The 16,505-nt window shown below is 36.3% G+C and overlaps 2 protein-coding genes across 5 annotated transcripts in view; one reads left to right on the top strand and one right to left on the bottom strand.

The window, feature by feature from the left end:
• The first annotated feature begins 144 nt into the window (after window positions 1–144).
• PDK1 (pyruvate dehydrogenase kinase 1) lies at window positions 145–10,960 on the top strand. The gene is made up of 11 exons (XM_079310385.1): window positions 145–281; window positions 3,359–3,500; window positions 4,916–4,987; window positions 5,505–5,689; window positions 5,985–6,074; window positions 6,335–6,412; window positions 6,704–6,780; window positions 7,443–7,541; window positions 8,478–8,588; window positions 9,693–9,806; window positions 9,931–10,960. Exons 1-11 carry the CDS (start codon window positions 149–151, stop codon window positions 10,069–10,071), a joined length of 1,242 nt encoding a protein of 413 aa, XP_079166511.1. The 5' UTR covers window positions 145–148; the 3' UTR covers window positions 10,072–10,960.
• Window positions 10,961–13,218: 2,258 nt separating this feature from the next.
• Window positions 13,219–16,505, bottom strand: part of LOC306804108 (neurabin-1-like) — a 37,777-nt gene continuing 34,490 nt past the window's right edge. For all 4 annotated transcript variants that reach the window (XM_079310289.1, XM_079310286.1, XM_079310288.1 and 1 more), the window contains 2 exons: window positions 15,970–16,158; window positions 13,219–14,623 (listed from right to left, as the gene is read on the bottom strand). In XM_079310289.1, the coding sequence (XP_079166415.1) occupies window positions 14,456–14,623; window positions 15,970–16,158 (357 nt within the window). In that variant the 3' untranslated portion in view covers window positions 13,219–14,455. The remainder of the gene's footprint in view (window positions 14,624–15,969; window positions 16,159–16,505) is intronic.

The following is a 16,505-nucleotide window of genomic DNA, read 5'->3' as shown; positions in this document are numbered from 1 at the left end:
CCGCCGCGGGGCTGGGCCGGGCGGAGACACCCACCCCGCGGGCACCTCCTCCCGGCGGAGGCGGCCGCGGCTTGGCCAGGGGCCGGGGGAGCGGCGCGGCGGGAAATGGCGGCCGGGCCGGCCTGAGCTGAGGGGACGGAGCTGCACCATGAGGCTGCTGCGAGCCCTTCTGCGCTGCGCTGCCCCTGGCAGCGCCTCCCCGGGAAACATTCCGCAGCAGGTGGACTTCTACTCACGCTTCTCCCCCTCGCCGCTCTCCATGAAGCAGTTTCTGGACTTCGGTGAGTCCCTGCCGAGCCGCCCTCGACAGCTGCCCCCCTCCCACAGGCGCCTGTGCGGAGCGGGACGGCCACGACCCCTCACCCCGTCAGCGCTGCCCGGCTGTTGCTTATCTGTCAGTGCTGGGCTTTCCGGCAGAAAAAGGCTCTGCCTCTGCCCAGTTGGCTCATTCCCGGAGACCGCAACTATGACAAGGTTGAAATTTAGCTGAAAACTCCAGTATTTGGCACCACCAGCGTGACTGTATGTTTTTTTTTTTTTTTTTTTTTTTTTTTTTTTTTTTTTTTTTTTTTTTTTCTGAACCCGCAGTACTGGGGGAGAGGATGGGAACAGCTGTGACAACTGGTAGCGTTAGAATAGTGACTCAGACAGGTGAGACTGGTTAAGCTTTTTGCTAAGCGGCATGCAGCCTTTTAAAGGCATCTTCCAAACACATGATGTGTTTAGTCTCAGCTGGCACCGAGGGGCTGCAGCACTCATCACTTCTCAGTCACTTGCCTGGGCCCTACAGAAACATCCTACCCAAATGTTGCTGTGAGAGAAGGGACAGGATGCAGAGCCATCCTGGAGGATTTGGAATCTAGTCTTGAAAATGAGTAAATCAGTAACAGGATACTCTTATACTCCGTGCCAAAACCACTCCTAATGCTTCCAGGTTTGACTGTCAGCTTGGAAACAAAAGGGATCACAGGAATTTTTCTATTCTGCTTTAAAGCAAAGACCACATAGAGAAAGGTTGTGTAAGTCAGACTGAGGTTGGAGCCAGTCTATAATATGTTCTGTTTCTCTGCCCAAGACACTTTGGTGTGCATACATGTTTACATGTTATATATTTAACTAGTTAATAGTTTCATGGCTTTTTATAGTTTTGCAACTAAAACCTAAGTGACAACTAATCCTAGAACCCCAAACTTTGTATAAGCAGGAAGACTTAACAAAGAAGACTTTCTCACAATTATCTGCTGTCACTTCATCCATCTATTTAACGTTTCACTTGTGGCAATGAAATATATCTGACATTTAAAACTCCAGATTCCTACAGGAGCTCCACCATATGTTCTGTTGTTACTGTACTTTTAAGCAAAGAATCTTGCATTTCAGAGTTTGCTTTTACCTCTATTATTTTACCACTACTGACAAAATGCTTACCATAAAATCAGTGTTTGTTTTCAAGGCACACTACTTTCTTCTGTCAAAAACTAGACTACTTTTTTTCTCTTAGTACCTAAACATAAAGTAAACGTAATCTTGAAAATTTCTACAGTATTTTCTCTCTTTTTTGTTTAAGGATTTAATCACAGAATAAAAACTAATAACAGAAATAAAAAAGAGTGCAAGGCAGAGACAGTATTTGTCTGTAAAACTTTCTGTAGCCATTACAATCTGATGGTGTTTTCATTAAGGATTTTTTTTTCCTCATTTTGCAAGAGTGAGAGCAGTTGAAGAGGACATAATAAAATCAGGTAAAGCTAACACAAACAAATGAAATATTCTATAAGCAAATATAGGTCTGGTCTTGGGTTATAAGACCACAGTATTTTCTGTAGTTTTACCCATTCTTTGCCAAGATATAGACTGTAATTGCACAGGGTAGAGAGTAATTTCCCTGCCCTATAGTGCCTTCCATATTTGACCCAAGATTGGAAAGATAAGGCCTTCAGATACAAAAACTATTTTGTGATTTTTTAAGTAATGTAATTTTTTGAGTATATGAGGCATACAAAGATTGTATTTACACTCTAATATCTCCAATCTGAATTGTTCTTGGAATTTTACCAAAGAACAGGGAAAAGCCAGTAACAGTTGTGCCATAACAGGGACATTGCATGAAATGAAATCTTACTGGGGGAAGAATGAAAGGTTTCTAGGCAGAGGTCATATGTAGACAGTGCATAATGCTGGTAAGTGCCATTGTGGAGGAATTTATTGTAAATTATTTACTTTTTTCTTAACTGACATTCTTTCATCACTGTAGTTTATTATGTGTCTGAATCTGCATCCTTTAAACTGCTCTATTTCAATGTGGTGAAGATTTTTCATGTTTAAGGCATCCTTTTTTCTTTCCACATCCCTTCCTTTAATCTTCTTCCCCAGCTTCTCTGTGCCAAATGGAAGGAGTGAACTGAGCAGTAACACAGGAGTTAATTTTTAGGAGATACCTGTTTTTAAACACCAGACCTGAAGCAGATGGGCAGGTTAGGAAGTTCAGATGCTGTTTACATGACAGTCTTTAAGTCTAGAAAGAAGTCTGGCTGAGAATGAAGTACAGCATTTCTTAGACTCTTCCCCATGCTGCACCCTCCTCACCTAGGAAATCAAGCTTTGTGGGAGTAAAAGCAGGTCTTGATTTTAATAACCACATTTAATTGCCACCCCCAGAGATAACACTTGTTCTTGCAAAAGGACAGGTCAGTTATCAAAAGAGGCAGTATTTTCACTTCTAGCTTTTAAAAATGCAAAAAATTAAATGTATTAGTATCCTAATGGCTAAGCAGAGTAACTGTTTTCTCACTATTCATGTGAATTCATTCACCTGTTTTCTGTTCCTGTAAGACTGAATTTAAGCTACAAGAGATTTAGTTGAAAATGAATTTATTTTCTGAAAGTGTTTGGGGATGATTTATGGTAGTTCACTAAGATCAGTGATGAAAAGCAAGGTGTATGGGACTATTATACTTTGTCAAGCATCCTTCTCATAAATAGGTTCCTCTACTGGTTTCATTTGCTTCTCTGTCATCCTCAGAATGACATATTGTTTGATCAGTGCTGCTTAGAGTCAATGTTTGCTGCAAATAAAATGAACAATATACATGGAAGCTGCATTTAAAGTTGAACAGTATAGGTCTGTAACTGTTGCATTAGTTGCTGTTTATATGTGGAAGTTTCTCATTAATGCAACAGGAAGGTTTCAGCATGCTGTACATTTTCAAATACAGACGTGCTGCTGCCATGAAAGAAACACCAGCTGCTTACCAGCCTGGCTGAGTCAGGTTTGAAATCAAGGTATAGGCCTCTTATACAAGAAAGTAAGTTTGTGTAGTTCTCTATTGTATTGACTTCATTCTGATGTTGATCTTAGGATCTGAAAATGCCTGTGAAAAGACTTCGTTTATGTTTCTGCGACAAGAGTTGCCTGTGAGATTGGCAAACATAATGAAGGAAATAAGCTTGCTTCCAGACAACCTCCTAAGAACACCTTCAGTTCAGCTGGTGCAGAGCTGGTAAGAACAGTGACATTCCATTCCTTGAAGGGTGCCCTTCTGCATATACACAGGGGGGAGGAACTCACTCTCTTCTTAAGAACATCCATAGGCTTGTTACTGAGATGTTAAATATACCAATGTGATCAGAAACTAAATTTACATATGTGGGGAAAAAACATTTAGGAGCAATTAGAGAACCCATGAGGGAATTTAAAAAATCATTAAGGATTGCACACACTCATGTATGAGGAATAAAAAATTGCAAATTTTTAAAAAAAAAAATCTTATCAGAACAGTATTGAATAGGGAACTTACCTAAAAGTGAAGAAGCTCACTGAAGAAAACAACAGAAGCAGACTAAGACACAAAATGTTTGCAAAACATAGCACAAACCATTTACAAGATGGGTTATTGCAGATTGAGAGTAAAGGTATAGAATATATGAAGAAAAAGCAATAGGAAGTTCCCAAAGCCAAAACATAAAACAGGGAGAACATGGAGGTAATAAAGTTAAAAAAACATTATCTAAATGTCTTTGAATAGGCATAAACTTTTTAAAGATGAAAGCAAAACAAAGAGATTGCTTGGCAACTGCTAAAGGCACTAGGATTTATGTAAAGGCTTTTAAAGTTAAGGTATCTGCCAAAATCTGCCAGTAAATGGGATTGACTAGATGACTGAATATGAAAAGAGCTATCAATGAAGATAAAGGCTCTTAATGAAACACAAATGCTTACATTCTCATGATACTAGATGATACTGATCAAGTGGGAAATTAATTCAATTTGGGCAAATGCAAAGTTGAACACAGGGAAGAACCTCCTCTCCCTGTGTGCTTGCTTCCTTACAATGGAAAAATAAATTTCTGTGCTACTGGGAATATTTTTCTGGATATGTCAGTTGATGGCAAGAAGGAAAACAGTGTTAGGAACTAAATAACAAATGGGGAGGAATATAATTGTACCACTGTGTTAGCCCATTATTCCCTTGAATTGCATGCAGCTCCATCCTGAACAGAAAAGACCAAGAGGGATAATCAGGGGGTTGGAACAATTTCTACGTGAGGAGAAACCAAATAGAATTCTTCAGCTTGGAAATACATATCTAAGGAAAGGGATGGCAGAAATACTGAAATCATGAACAAATGGAAAGATTTTTCTATAACAGGAATGCGCAGGGGCTGCAAATAAGTGATCACCTACTGGGTTTAAAATACAAAGATGATTTATGCATTCTAATTAAATTGTGAGATTCATTATGCTGGAAATTTTGGAAGCAAAACTGATAAATAGATTCAAATGAATCTTAACAACATTCACAGAGAGACAGGTAGAATGATTTGGAAACATGACATTGGAAGACCACAAATTGCTAACCAGAGATCTGGGGAGGCATGTTAGAATCAATCTTTATCTTGTTTGTTTCATTGAAAGGTATGTCCAAAGTCTTCAGGAGATTCTTGACTTTAAGGACAAAAGCTCAGAAGATTCAGGGACTATTCAGAGGTAAGGCTTTGCTGTCACATGTATTATATCTGGTTAATATTGTATGGAAGGACTGTCAAGAAAACAATAGCTGAAAAAAATTTACTATCTCAAATCTTTACAGAAGAATTGCAGCAATGTCATTCCCTGTGCCAAAAAGGAGGGTACATTAAAACAGGAAATTAAGCACTTTAGCATAATGTCACTCTGTAGAATGCTCTGGTCAGTGCTGGCTAACTGCAAGTGCCACTTGACAGGCATGGGTTGTTCTGCATGAAAACAGTTGACACAGTGTTCTCTTTCTCTTGGCAGAATCAAGATAATAAATAAATAAATAATCATTTTATAAATAGCCAAAATAGTGGATTACTGATTGTTTCAATGCTAGTCACCTGAAATATGCTGTAAAGACTGACCTACCTTCTTACTGCAGTAGGCAGATGTAATATTTTTGTATGTAAATCTTCATTTTTGTACAGAGGCACTCTGTTTGCCAGAGTATTAAATTCCCTTGAAATACTAACTGTATTCATTTTAGTTTTACAGATACTGTGATAAAAATCCGGAATCGGCACAATGATGTAATTCCTACGATGGCTCAAGGAGTAATAGAGTACAAGGAAAGCTTTGGCATTGATCCAGTGACCTCACAGAACGTGCAGTATTTTTTAGACCGCTTCTACATGAGTCGCATTTCAATCAGAATGCTCCTAAATCAACACTGTAGGTGCCAGTGTTGAAAGGAGGGGAAATGATATCTGTACCATGTCAACTGTATTTTCCTTTAATATTTAAGTGCTTAATATGTACTAAGGTGCCACTTATGAGGATACTATTTGCCTTGCCATTTATAACTCATTCTTAATAAAATTCTTAAAATATTTATTAACAGTAGGCTTTTCAGTATAGGGAGGACTGAAATTATAGATTGCCTATAAATGTTTTTATTTGTTAAACTGAAGACACAAACTAAAATTATAAACTTATGCTGGATGTTAAATGATGTTTTCTTTTTCAGCTTTACTGTTTGGCGGGAAAATTAATCCAGCTCATCCAAAACACATTGGAAGCATTGATCCTAACTGCAATGTTGTTGAAGTTATTAGAGGTAAATTCAGGTGATAAGAACAAGAATCTTAAAACTGATATGCATACATTGTTTTGTTATTTCCTGCTTGGAGCAAAAGTTCTATTTGATGTGAAATACAAATTCGTTTCTTTTTCCTATAAATATAGTTTTTCTGAAAAAATACTAACCTTCCTGACAGTACACAGTACTTTCAAATTTTGGGGTTTTTTGGCAGACTCTAAAGGAGAAAAAAAAAAAGGGGATAGGGGAAGTGTAACTTCCTGTGCTTTTTATTATAGATGGCTATGAAAATGCAAAGAGACTTTGTGATTTATACTACATGAGCTCTCCAGAACTTATCCTTGAAGAGTTGAATGGTAAGTGAATGTGGACAAGGCATGCTCTTTAACATCATGATGGAGGTTATTTCAAAACAACTATGATATGCCCTAGTGATCCAATAGTGGATTTTAAGATTGATATCTAAAGCAACAAGCAATATTTGAAAATCTCAATTATGACTTTTGATTAGCATATAGTTTTTGAAAGGATTTCTGTTTAAATTTTCCTTTAAATTTAACAATGCAGATTTAAGTTTTGAATTACTGTGGAAATGAATAAAAGACATCTCATTTGCTGTTTAGTTATTTAGACTCTCTTCTCTCCAGTTAAATCACCAGGACAGCCCATGCAAGTGGTGTATGTGCCATCACATCTCTATCACATGGTTTTTGAACTTTTCAAGGTTTGTGCACTTAACATTAATTACACAATTCTTTCATACATCTTTGTTTACTGAGATTGCATTGCTTTGACTTTTCGAACCAATTCTAGATCACAGCTTGTTTTTGCAAGTGCAAACTTCTTGCTGTTTGACTGCAGCAGCACAGCTACCCTGTACTATTAGAGAAAACAGTAATTGCATAGAAAATTAACAGCTTGGGAAGATGTATCTCTTTTACCTGGCCACTGATTACCTTCTGAGTAGACAGCTTAAATCTTAAAATGTACGAAGACAGTTAATAAAGCAAGGGAGAATAAGATATTCCATAAATTGTGTATCTTCAAACGTGGTAGAATGTGTAACAAGTCCAATAAAAGTTTCCTCAGGCAGTTTAGTCCTAGATTTGTCTTGGACTTTGTGTCACATTGCATGTATTATGTGCATTATAAAGAATTCTAGAACACAAATGCTGTATGTTAAACTATTCAAGTTTCCTTTAAAAAATTAAATATTTGAAGTCTCTGTATTCTAATAAACTAAATATATACTAATACTGAATAAACCAGGAATATAAAAAAATTTCTAAACAAATATACATTTGTTCTGAATCTTAAATATATGATAAAATAACCGCTAGATTGATATTTTAAGATAAGGATTTAAGTTGTATTTGAAAATTACAGAATGCAATGAGAGCCACCATGGAACATAATGCTGATCACTGCATTTATCCTGCAATTCATGTACACATCACGCTGGGAAATGAGGATTTAACTGTGAAGGTACTCACTTTTTTTTACTATTCTGAAGGTTATTTTGATTAGGTTTAGTTTTTTTTTTTTTTTTTTTCTGTCATGAGCAGCATATTATTAACTTGAGCTGGTGATCTGGTTCCATCAATAGATTGTATGTGATGATGTATGTAAGTAACGAAACCCTTATGAAATTTCACATACTGCCTCATGAAGAGGCTGCAGTCACACTGAGGGCTCTGCAATAGCATCCTGTATTTGTGTCTTGCCTAGCTTGGAAGCAACCAAGACTAAAAATGAAGTAGCATCTTTATACATTGTAACATCAACATTTTCTAAGTGACAATGACAGAGCTATACAGGTGTGAAACAACTGAAGAAAGAGAAATACATATTGTATATTCCACACAAAACAAACCTCCTGAAGTACAGTTTGCATTTTCTTCTTTTTCTGTACAACATCCATGTTTGATTTCAAAGACCAATTGCAAGCACTGGGCTTTTCATAGGTCTAACTAAACTGTAGTAAAACAACTCCTTTGACTTACTCCTTGAAGTAATAGGTTTTAGTAAATTATATTTAAATGCAGTATTCCTGAGGAATAGAGGGAAAATACACAGAGAACCTAGCATTTGCTAAAAGGTGTAGATAGTAACTTCAGACAAAAGTGTGTTATGAACAAGATAAAAGCAATGCATAATACAAACAGAATTTCTTTCCCTTCAAGAGTTGATAATTGCTTCTTATGACAATGTTAAATTTAATGGTTTGGATAACGGATGAAAGGGAAGGATTCATCTCTCTTTGGGCATTGTTGAAGATGAGAATTAAAGAAAATCTAACTTAGTAGGGACAGCTTCAAATAATACTTTACTGTAACTTTCTCTGGCTTATTGTTTGAGAGAAGCTGTCATTGATAAAAATATATTCAGGAATGTAAAGCTAAATGCTCCTTCTTGTTCCAGATGAGTGACCGTGGTGGTGGTGTTCCTATGAGGAAAATTGACAGACTGTTTAACTATATGTATTCAACAGCACCACGTCCTCGTGTTGAGACATCACGAGCTACACCTTTGGTATGCAAGTCTTTTATACCCTGGCATCATGGATAGGTCTAATTGTCACAAAAACCATTTAGCCAAAGCTATGAAATACTGATTTTATAGATATTACATTGAGTAATATTTGAATTTTACTTAGTTCAAGCTTAAAGTAATTTCAAAAAATAACTGGGAAATGGCATAAAATACTAAAAATAATTTAAATTTGTTTAAGATTGTCTTTTTATCTTCTAAGTCTAAAGATCAGCCACCTCAAGCAGAATACTTAGCTATGCTGCACATACTGCAGTGAGAGCAGGATTCAGAATTACTTTTGTAGCCACTGAATGAAAGCAAAAATAATTATAGCAATAACTTTAGATCAAGGCAAAGTTAATTTGTATTGTGTAGTCAATTGTACCAACCCCCAGCAAGGATGAAGCTACATAGATGTGACATGCCATATATAGAATCCACTCTGGTCTAGTAGTGTAGTAAGTGCACAAGAAATAAAGCCTAAGCTCTCAGAATTTAGAATCTCTGAACAGCTTCCTGTATTTATTCCCCCACATTGCATAATTTAAACATATATGTAATTCTGCATGTAGATGACTCTGCAACTCACTAAACATGAACAGAGGACTGTTGTGTATGCTCATTGAGAGATTACTTCTGAAATCTTGTGTTTAAACAAAAATTCATGCTTAACAATTTTGGGGTCTGTCCTGCTACTGCAGCCAGGGCTTGGTAGAATTTCAGTATAAGCTGCAACTGCATAGACATTGTGTCTTGAACATTTTATACATATACTGATGAAGAACACATTAGTATCTCCATGAGGTGTGATTCAGACTCAGCACAGTTTTCTCTAATGGTATCTCTTCAAAAAGCTACCATAAAACAAGAAGTGTTATCTACCAGCCCTGACTGACAAAAGAATCAAACAGTTTTCTCATTCTTCTCGGGGTATATAATATCTTGGGTGGGGGGAGGTGGGGGAAGGAGGGGCAGGCAGGATATTTAATACCTGAACTCACTGTTAAACATCATGCTTAGTTTGTCTATTTTACCTATTAAGTTAAAACAGAAAATGCCACTGATTAATGCAATTAACAGAAGTACACTTTTTCTCCTGATCAGGCTGGATTTGGATATGGCTTACCCATATCACGTCTGTATGCACAGTACTTCCAAGGAGACCTGAAACTCTATTCCTTAGAAGGCTATGGTACAGATGCAGTTATTTACATCAAGGTATGATGTAACATTCTACCATTTTACATTTACCAGCAACTAAGAACTGCTAATGGAACTCCTTGTTGTGTTATGATAACTTCATTTAAAAAGAATCATCAGCTGCAGCCTTTTCTCCTTACAGGCCTTATCAACAGAATCAATTGAAAGACTTCCTGTATACAACAAAGCAGCCTGGAAACATTATAAAGCAAACCATGAAGCTGATGATTGGTGTGTGCCAAGCAGTGAGCCAAAGGACATGACCACTTTTCGCAGTATGTAGCTTTTTTCTCAGTAGCTCCTAAGAAGTAGGTTTGTCTGTAAAGGGAATTTAGAAGACCTGATTTATACCAAGATATTGATCTACTTTTGATACATGAAAGTAATTTTAAGTGGTGTAACAGAAAGCTTAGTGTAATTAGGCTTTTCTGAAATTAAAAAAGCAACAGCCACCAAAACCCCCAAACCTTCATTTATAAGGAAAGGTCAAAATTAATCTTCTTTTATTTATGACTGCTCTCAGAGCCAAGTCAAAGGGGCAGTATTTTTGTTTTCATAGGGATCAATGCAGCAGCTATCACATCTGGTATTAATTTGTATAATTACAAAATAAGTTTATTACAAAAACTATTGAAAAAGCTCACTGGAACATTCTTCCATTATACAGTTCTACAGATTAATGAAAAACTAATGTAAGAAATATCGAGCTCATTGCTATGCCTTTGCAACTGTATGGCACTTTCTTTTCTCTTAAGCATGCTGAAGCTTAATATTGCAAAGTTAGATATGTTGCCTACATACACTGCCTACATCAAGGGTTTTTTTCAGCTGTAGAAATCACACCTCTGTAAGGAAAAAAAATGTAAAAAACATTTTGAATTGCTACTACTGGTATAATGTATCTCAGGTATGTGGCACCTGTTGTATTTCTTTGGTTGTAATGTGAATATATAATAGATGTGAAATATATATCTTGCCCTTATCATTGTGAATTTAAAAATAGCACTGGCTTGTGTACAGTAGAGAAATGTTGTCTTGCATTTGCCTGTATTTCTGTAGGTCATACCAAAATGCAGAATCAACATTCTAGCCTTTGTAAGATCTCAGACTTGGGTATGTCAACTGTAAATGGAAACTATTTTAATAAACAGATTATTAAAATTTGTCTGTAATAGGGCATCTCTATTACTTTGACAGTATAAACTACCTTCTCAGGATTAAGTAAGATTAAGTGGAATTAACAGTTTTTGAAAATACCTTTGCATTTGTGATAAGTTTCTGGCATCATTTTTGTAGTAACTGGAAGTCACACTATAACATAAACACGATAACCAGAATATATTAATCTGTCAAAGACAGAACATAGAGTGGAAGATAGAGAGTGGAATGAATCTTATATTTCAGATACAGAGTCCTTAAAGAATTCAACTTAATCCCTACTGTACATGCTCTGTTCAAATCACACGCAATCCATGTTGCACCTTGATCCCTGTAATTCCTGAAAATTTTTGGAGTGGTGTAGTTAAAGCCATTGGGAACTAATCCTATTATCAGTTAATTAAACTGCATGTAATTCTGTGGGTTTTGTTCTGCAGCAGACATGCATAATCCCTCTCAGAAACAATAAACTTAGCTTTTGCTAGTTTACTATCTCTGTGCAGAGAAGATGAGATACCACAAATAAAGTGGATGGTTGGGATGTTGGAAATTAAAGTCATGCTACTTTAGCTGTAGCTGAATCAGATTCAAGATTGATCACCTGCTACCTCCCTAGCCAAGTTCTGCAAAACAATGAAATGGTTTTAAAGCCTGGTTAAGCTAATGTAGATAACTTTAATAGAAGTGCATTACAGACTGGGCTGTATACACAGTTAATCTGACAGTCTGAAGGAGGATTATTGTATTTTAACTGCCACCAGAAAAGTAAGGTTACCTATTCAACTCAAGCTTGTGGGCACCTTGAGGCCCCTATTTTTTTTCCTTACAAGGATGCAAGGTGATAACTGGCACACCTCTCAATCTGCATGGCTCCAAGTGAGGAGAACTCAGAGCCATTCTCTTCCTTGGGCCCTGCAAGAGGACATGAGAAATGCCACATTGTGTAAAATGGGGCCTGTACAAATGCTGGAAGGGACACTTGCAGCTATTGCTTTTGCTAAACTAAAGCTAAAAGTTACAGCAAGGGTTTTTAAAAACTCAGGTCTGAAGCTGAGCATTCTAGCCTTTAAATCTTTTAACTAACTGAACTGATTTTAGTAATATCAGACACTACAAGTGGTATTTCTGAAGAAAAGCTAATGGTTTGTTTTCTACAAAGTCTATTAAATATTTTAGATATTACTGTAATGAAGTCTCATGTTCTCAGTTAACTACCAATTGAATTGTGATTATTAGAGCAACTTGCTCTGTTATTATATTTGTAGTTATCTATTCACCTGGCACCCCAAATGATTGTGGTGAAAACACAAATGCACAGTGTTTTGATTTACAATATTTAATCCTAGTTAAAAATTTGATAATTTTTGGTTTAAATAGAAGTGCAGAAGACAACTTTTGTGTTCAGAATTTTCGTTACTGTACTGAAGTCATTGTGAACACACTGGTCAAGTTGAAGGGAATCACTACAGAAAAGTGGGATACTATCAAAATGCTGAGATTAATAGTTTTGTATGCAAATTAGCTCAGTCTTGCACTATAAAATTAATCTTGGTTTGTGTTAAGTTTTTGAAAAAATTGCTGCATTTATTCATTAAAACTGTTGTAAAAAAATGAAACTTTGTTGGGTTATTGTGTTGTTTGGTACTGAGCTTGTTTTGTGCAGCCAGTTTTCTTGTTCCAGTGCAGTGGGCTGTGATAATCAGTGTTTCTCTGTTCAGGTGCCAGGGCAGTTTATCATCCCTGCTATGGCCCCTCCTTACCTGTACCAGCTCTGCACACAGGGAAACCTCTGAAAGCATTACTTCCACTAGTCTCCTTCATGAGGAAACTCTTCCCAGGGTGCAACAGTAGGCTTAAAGAGAAAGGGGCCATACGGTGTTGTAGCAATAGTCTGTGTTCTAGCTGTGAGAACACTCAGCTTTCATGACTAAATTAGTTAATGGGTGGTTTTACGTGGGAGATCCTGAGCATTTGATGATTCCATACTTCTAATTCCTTTCTCTTTAATCAGTAGGGCAGCATTCCTCTTTGAGTTCAAGGTCTGTAAGTTTGGCATACAACTCAAAGCTACTGTGAACAAAGTAAGTTAAAATCTTCACCAAAGAATGCATAAAACTGAAATATAATCTCTTTTAAAAAGTAATATTACCAAGACTTTCAAACTTTATTTTGGAAATGCCTAGTGTGCAGAAGCATTTCCACATAGTCCTGTTGCTGAAATTCTTAAGACATTTATACAAAAAAAAAAAAAAAAAAAGTGAAACACCAACAGTGAAGTTCATTCATTTAATTAAAATGAAAAACAGTCCATAGATTTAAAGGAGAACTTGGTCCACATAAATGAACTATGTCAGTTTTGTTCTAGTCCATTCTAGGGTGGAACTGATAATTAATCTAGTCTGTTTCTGGAATAATCTAAATTAAGGAAGTGCTCTTGTAGTATCTCTAGAAAATAGTATGTAAATATACAAAACACCAAGTCATGTTCTAAGCTATTTCAAGAATCAAATCCTCCTTTAAAGAGAAATAATCTGTAGTCTACAACTGAACATTTAAATACAAGGCAGAAACCCAGTGCGTCAGTGATCATTTTTCCTACAATTCTCCCCTCAGTATTTTAAGTCTGAAAAACAGTATTGTTTAAAATTAGCAAATATATAAATTTGGTCCGCAAAAAATCTTGTAGCTTGTAGAAAAGAGAAATACATGTATTGCAAATTGATCTTATTCATAGCATAAATCTATAAAACTATGTATTATTTAGGAAAAATAGGTTAAAAAGGATCTTATTTATAGGCTTAAACCTTGTCCCAACACCATATGGGTAGTGTACAGAAAACATAGCATTATGCTCAGGATATGTAGTTTGTGAAAACTACTTAGCATTTCTTGTTACTTTCTCAGTAAATTGCAACACATAGAATTCAAAAACAATGTGCTACTAGAGTGAACTTTGAATGAAGTTCCAGAAGTACAAGAATTAAAATAATCTTAAATTTGAAACACATGCTTACTTTTTAAATTAATTTGACATTACCATTTTCTTAAACTTAATTTTTACTATACATCTTTAGTGGCAACAGATAAACAGACTGTCACAGACTGAATTTGTTGGCAGGATTTTTCTATTGTCCCTCTATCAGCTTCAGCTCTATCAAATGCTAGTTGACTAACACTGGAATGATTTTTAATACAGTATTCTACTTTTCACAAACATCAATTTCAATGAAAAGGGCATATGACACCTTAGAAGCAGACATGTTACTTAAGGCAGAAAGTTAAATTATTGTCTATTAGTACAGGCAGAGTCAACTAGAAATAAAAATACTGAAAACATTATTTCATTTTATTGGGCTGTAATGGGGAGGGACCACAATTAAAAAGTAAAAAAAACCACCTACCACATTGAACTGTTGCACTTTCCCTCCTCCCTTAATTGTACAGTTATATACAAATCTGCTGAACTTCCTCAATATTAAGCAAGTCTGCACTAAAATAAAATGGTCATTTTAGCAGCTTGATTCAAGAGTGGCTACCACTCTGCCAGTCTTGCGAACTTCTTTCTCCTTCTTTTGAACCTTTTCCTTCTGCTTTTCCAGTTTTTCCTGTGTTTTTCTAATATCCTTTATTTTTTTCTTTATTGTTGATCTGTCATTTTGACTGGAAACTCCCAATGCCTTTGGAGGAGGAAAACAAAACAAAACCTCATCAGTATTTTTTTCCAACAGCACTGTTGACAGCGTTTGTGCCTTAACAATATAAGTGTTACTCACTTTTTAACAAGATAGCCTGTTTACTTGAAAAATAAAGACCTAGGCCTCAAAAACATTGTAAATAATCATCTGGGTAACAAGGCAGGTCTGGAAACCTCAGCCAACTCTTCAGTTCTGAAATAACAGTTTTGTATTGCATTTTGCAAACATATAAACCCCTAAAAATTTCCAGAAAATAACGACATAGGTAGTAGTCTCCAGGTATTTTTCTAGCTGCTTTTATACATATTGTTAGTCATATACATATACATATTGCTGTTTAATGTTAAGGAGTTTACAGTGTACTGTTAGGAAGGGTCTCAGAAGCGGACGGTGCCCCTCGATTTGCGAACGGCAGGTGGCAGCACGGGACTGCGGCGCCTGAGCGCGCTGGCCCCGGGCCAGCCCCAGCGGCACCGGGTGCGCTGTCAGCTTCAGGCAGCAGCCTCAGGGTTCCACTCACCTGACAGGCCATCAAATTTTATAAAACACGGGTCATTTAGTGTTCGTGTCTATTTAAAATGCAGGTATATTCTGCAGACTGAAGTTAGAATACCTTTTTCCCCCTCTAAGCCCCTCAAATTCTGCTGTTGATCATTAATAATAATTCGCCTTACACCAGAATAGATCAATGAACCTCTTCTAGCTGTACATCTTGCCTATCCATAATGCAGTCTCATAATCTTAATGAGAAAGAAAAACTGCAGGAATTTACCAGCACTACATGGGATACATACACACTGAAGCTTCCAGGTGGTAAAACGGCAAGAAAAGTCTCAAAAGATATCAGAACATATATTTTTGGCAGGAATAAAAACTTGAAAGATTTAAAATGTCATCAGATAGGATTTTAGCCTTCACATTTGAAGAGGAAATGTCAAAGAAACAGATTTCTAAAACTGGATCCTGCAATTCTATTTGAATTGGCCGGATATTATTTTGATAGGACCAATATTGGTGACAGATGTAGCAAGACTCGTTGGACAATTAAGCTTCCTTTCATTTCCTCCAGGTACAAACAAGGAAGCAATATTTGTTATTTTTCTGCCTATAAACAGCCTATCTTTAATTTACAATCAATTACTAATTACCATCTAACTATACAGTCTCCAAGTATTTCAAAAGCAACTCAAAATAAAACAACAAGAGCAAATAACTCTATCCCTTAAAAAGCCACAAATCCAGAAAATTGGACTTTGTAGGTTAAAAATATGTCTAAATAAGCAGTGAAACCTATACAGTTACAAATCTATCCTGGGATGTTCACATACCTTCAACTTCTCACTGTCGAGCTGCATCAGCTGCTGTCCATCTACGTTCATAGCTGTGAACTCTGTAATATACTGCTCCATGTTCATTCCCATTAACCAGTGGCATACTTGCTGGGTGGTCCATTCAGAAATAGGTCTACTGTGCCATTGATTTTGCTTTCCTGTTGTTGTAAATTCATCATCCAATGCCTAACCAATTGAGAAAAGCCACCATAAGCAATGTTTTACTTGACTGTATGTTGAATTCCAGTTGTCAGTTGAGTTTGGTTAACAAAGCACATTTTTAAACATGCTCTACTCCAAAAGTCAAGTTCTTGATATCAGTTTTCCTAGTTTACTATAAACAAGACACTTCCAACATTCAACACTAAATCAGAAACAGAGAACATAAATGGTAAATTGGACCTATCCAAACAATGAACACACTTCCTCAGTTAGTTGGTTAAGGTAGCTTTATCTTAATGTTAGATGCTTCCTTACACCGCATGAAGAATTTTCAAGTACTTCAACTCTATTATTATTGTTAAGTGATGGAA

The sequence above is a fragment of the Erithacus rubecula genome (assembly GCF_903797595.1).
Source record: "Erithacus rubecula genome assembly, chromosome: 8".
Lineage (NCBI taxonomy): Eukaryota > Metazoa > Chordata > Aves > Passeriformes > Muscicapidae > Erithacus > Erithacus rubecula.
Note: the sequence above shows the minus strand (reverse complement) of the source record. Positions and strands in the feature narration are given on the sequence as shown.

What these genes read in the sequence shown, in the direction of transcription:
- PDK1 (XM_079310385.1), top strand. Translation starts at nt 149, where the DNA reads ATGAGGCTGCTGCGAGCCCTTCTGCGCTGCGCTGCCCCTGGCAGCGCC. An exon ending in GATTCAGGGACTATTCAGAG is followed by an intron (nt 4,988 to 5,504) that starts GTAAGGCTTTGC and finishes TATTCATTTTAG; the next exon opens with TTTTACAGATACTGTGATAA. An exon ending in AATGCTCCTAAATCAACACT is followed by an intron (nt 5,690 to 5,984) that starts GTAGGTGCCAGT and finishes TTTCTTTTTCAG; the next exon opens with CTTTACTGTTTGGCGGGAAA.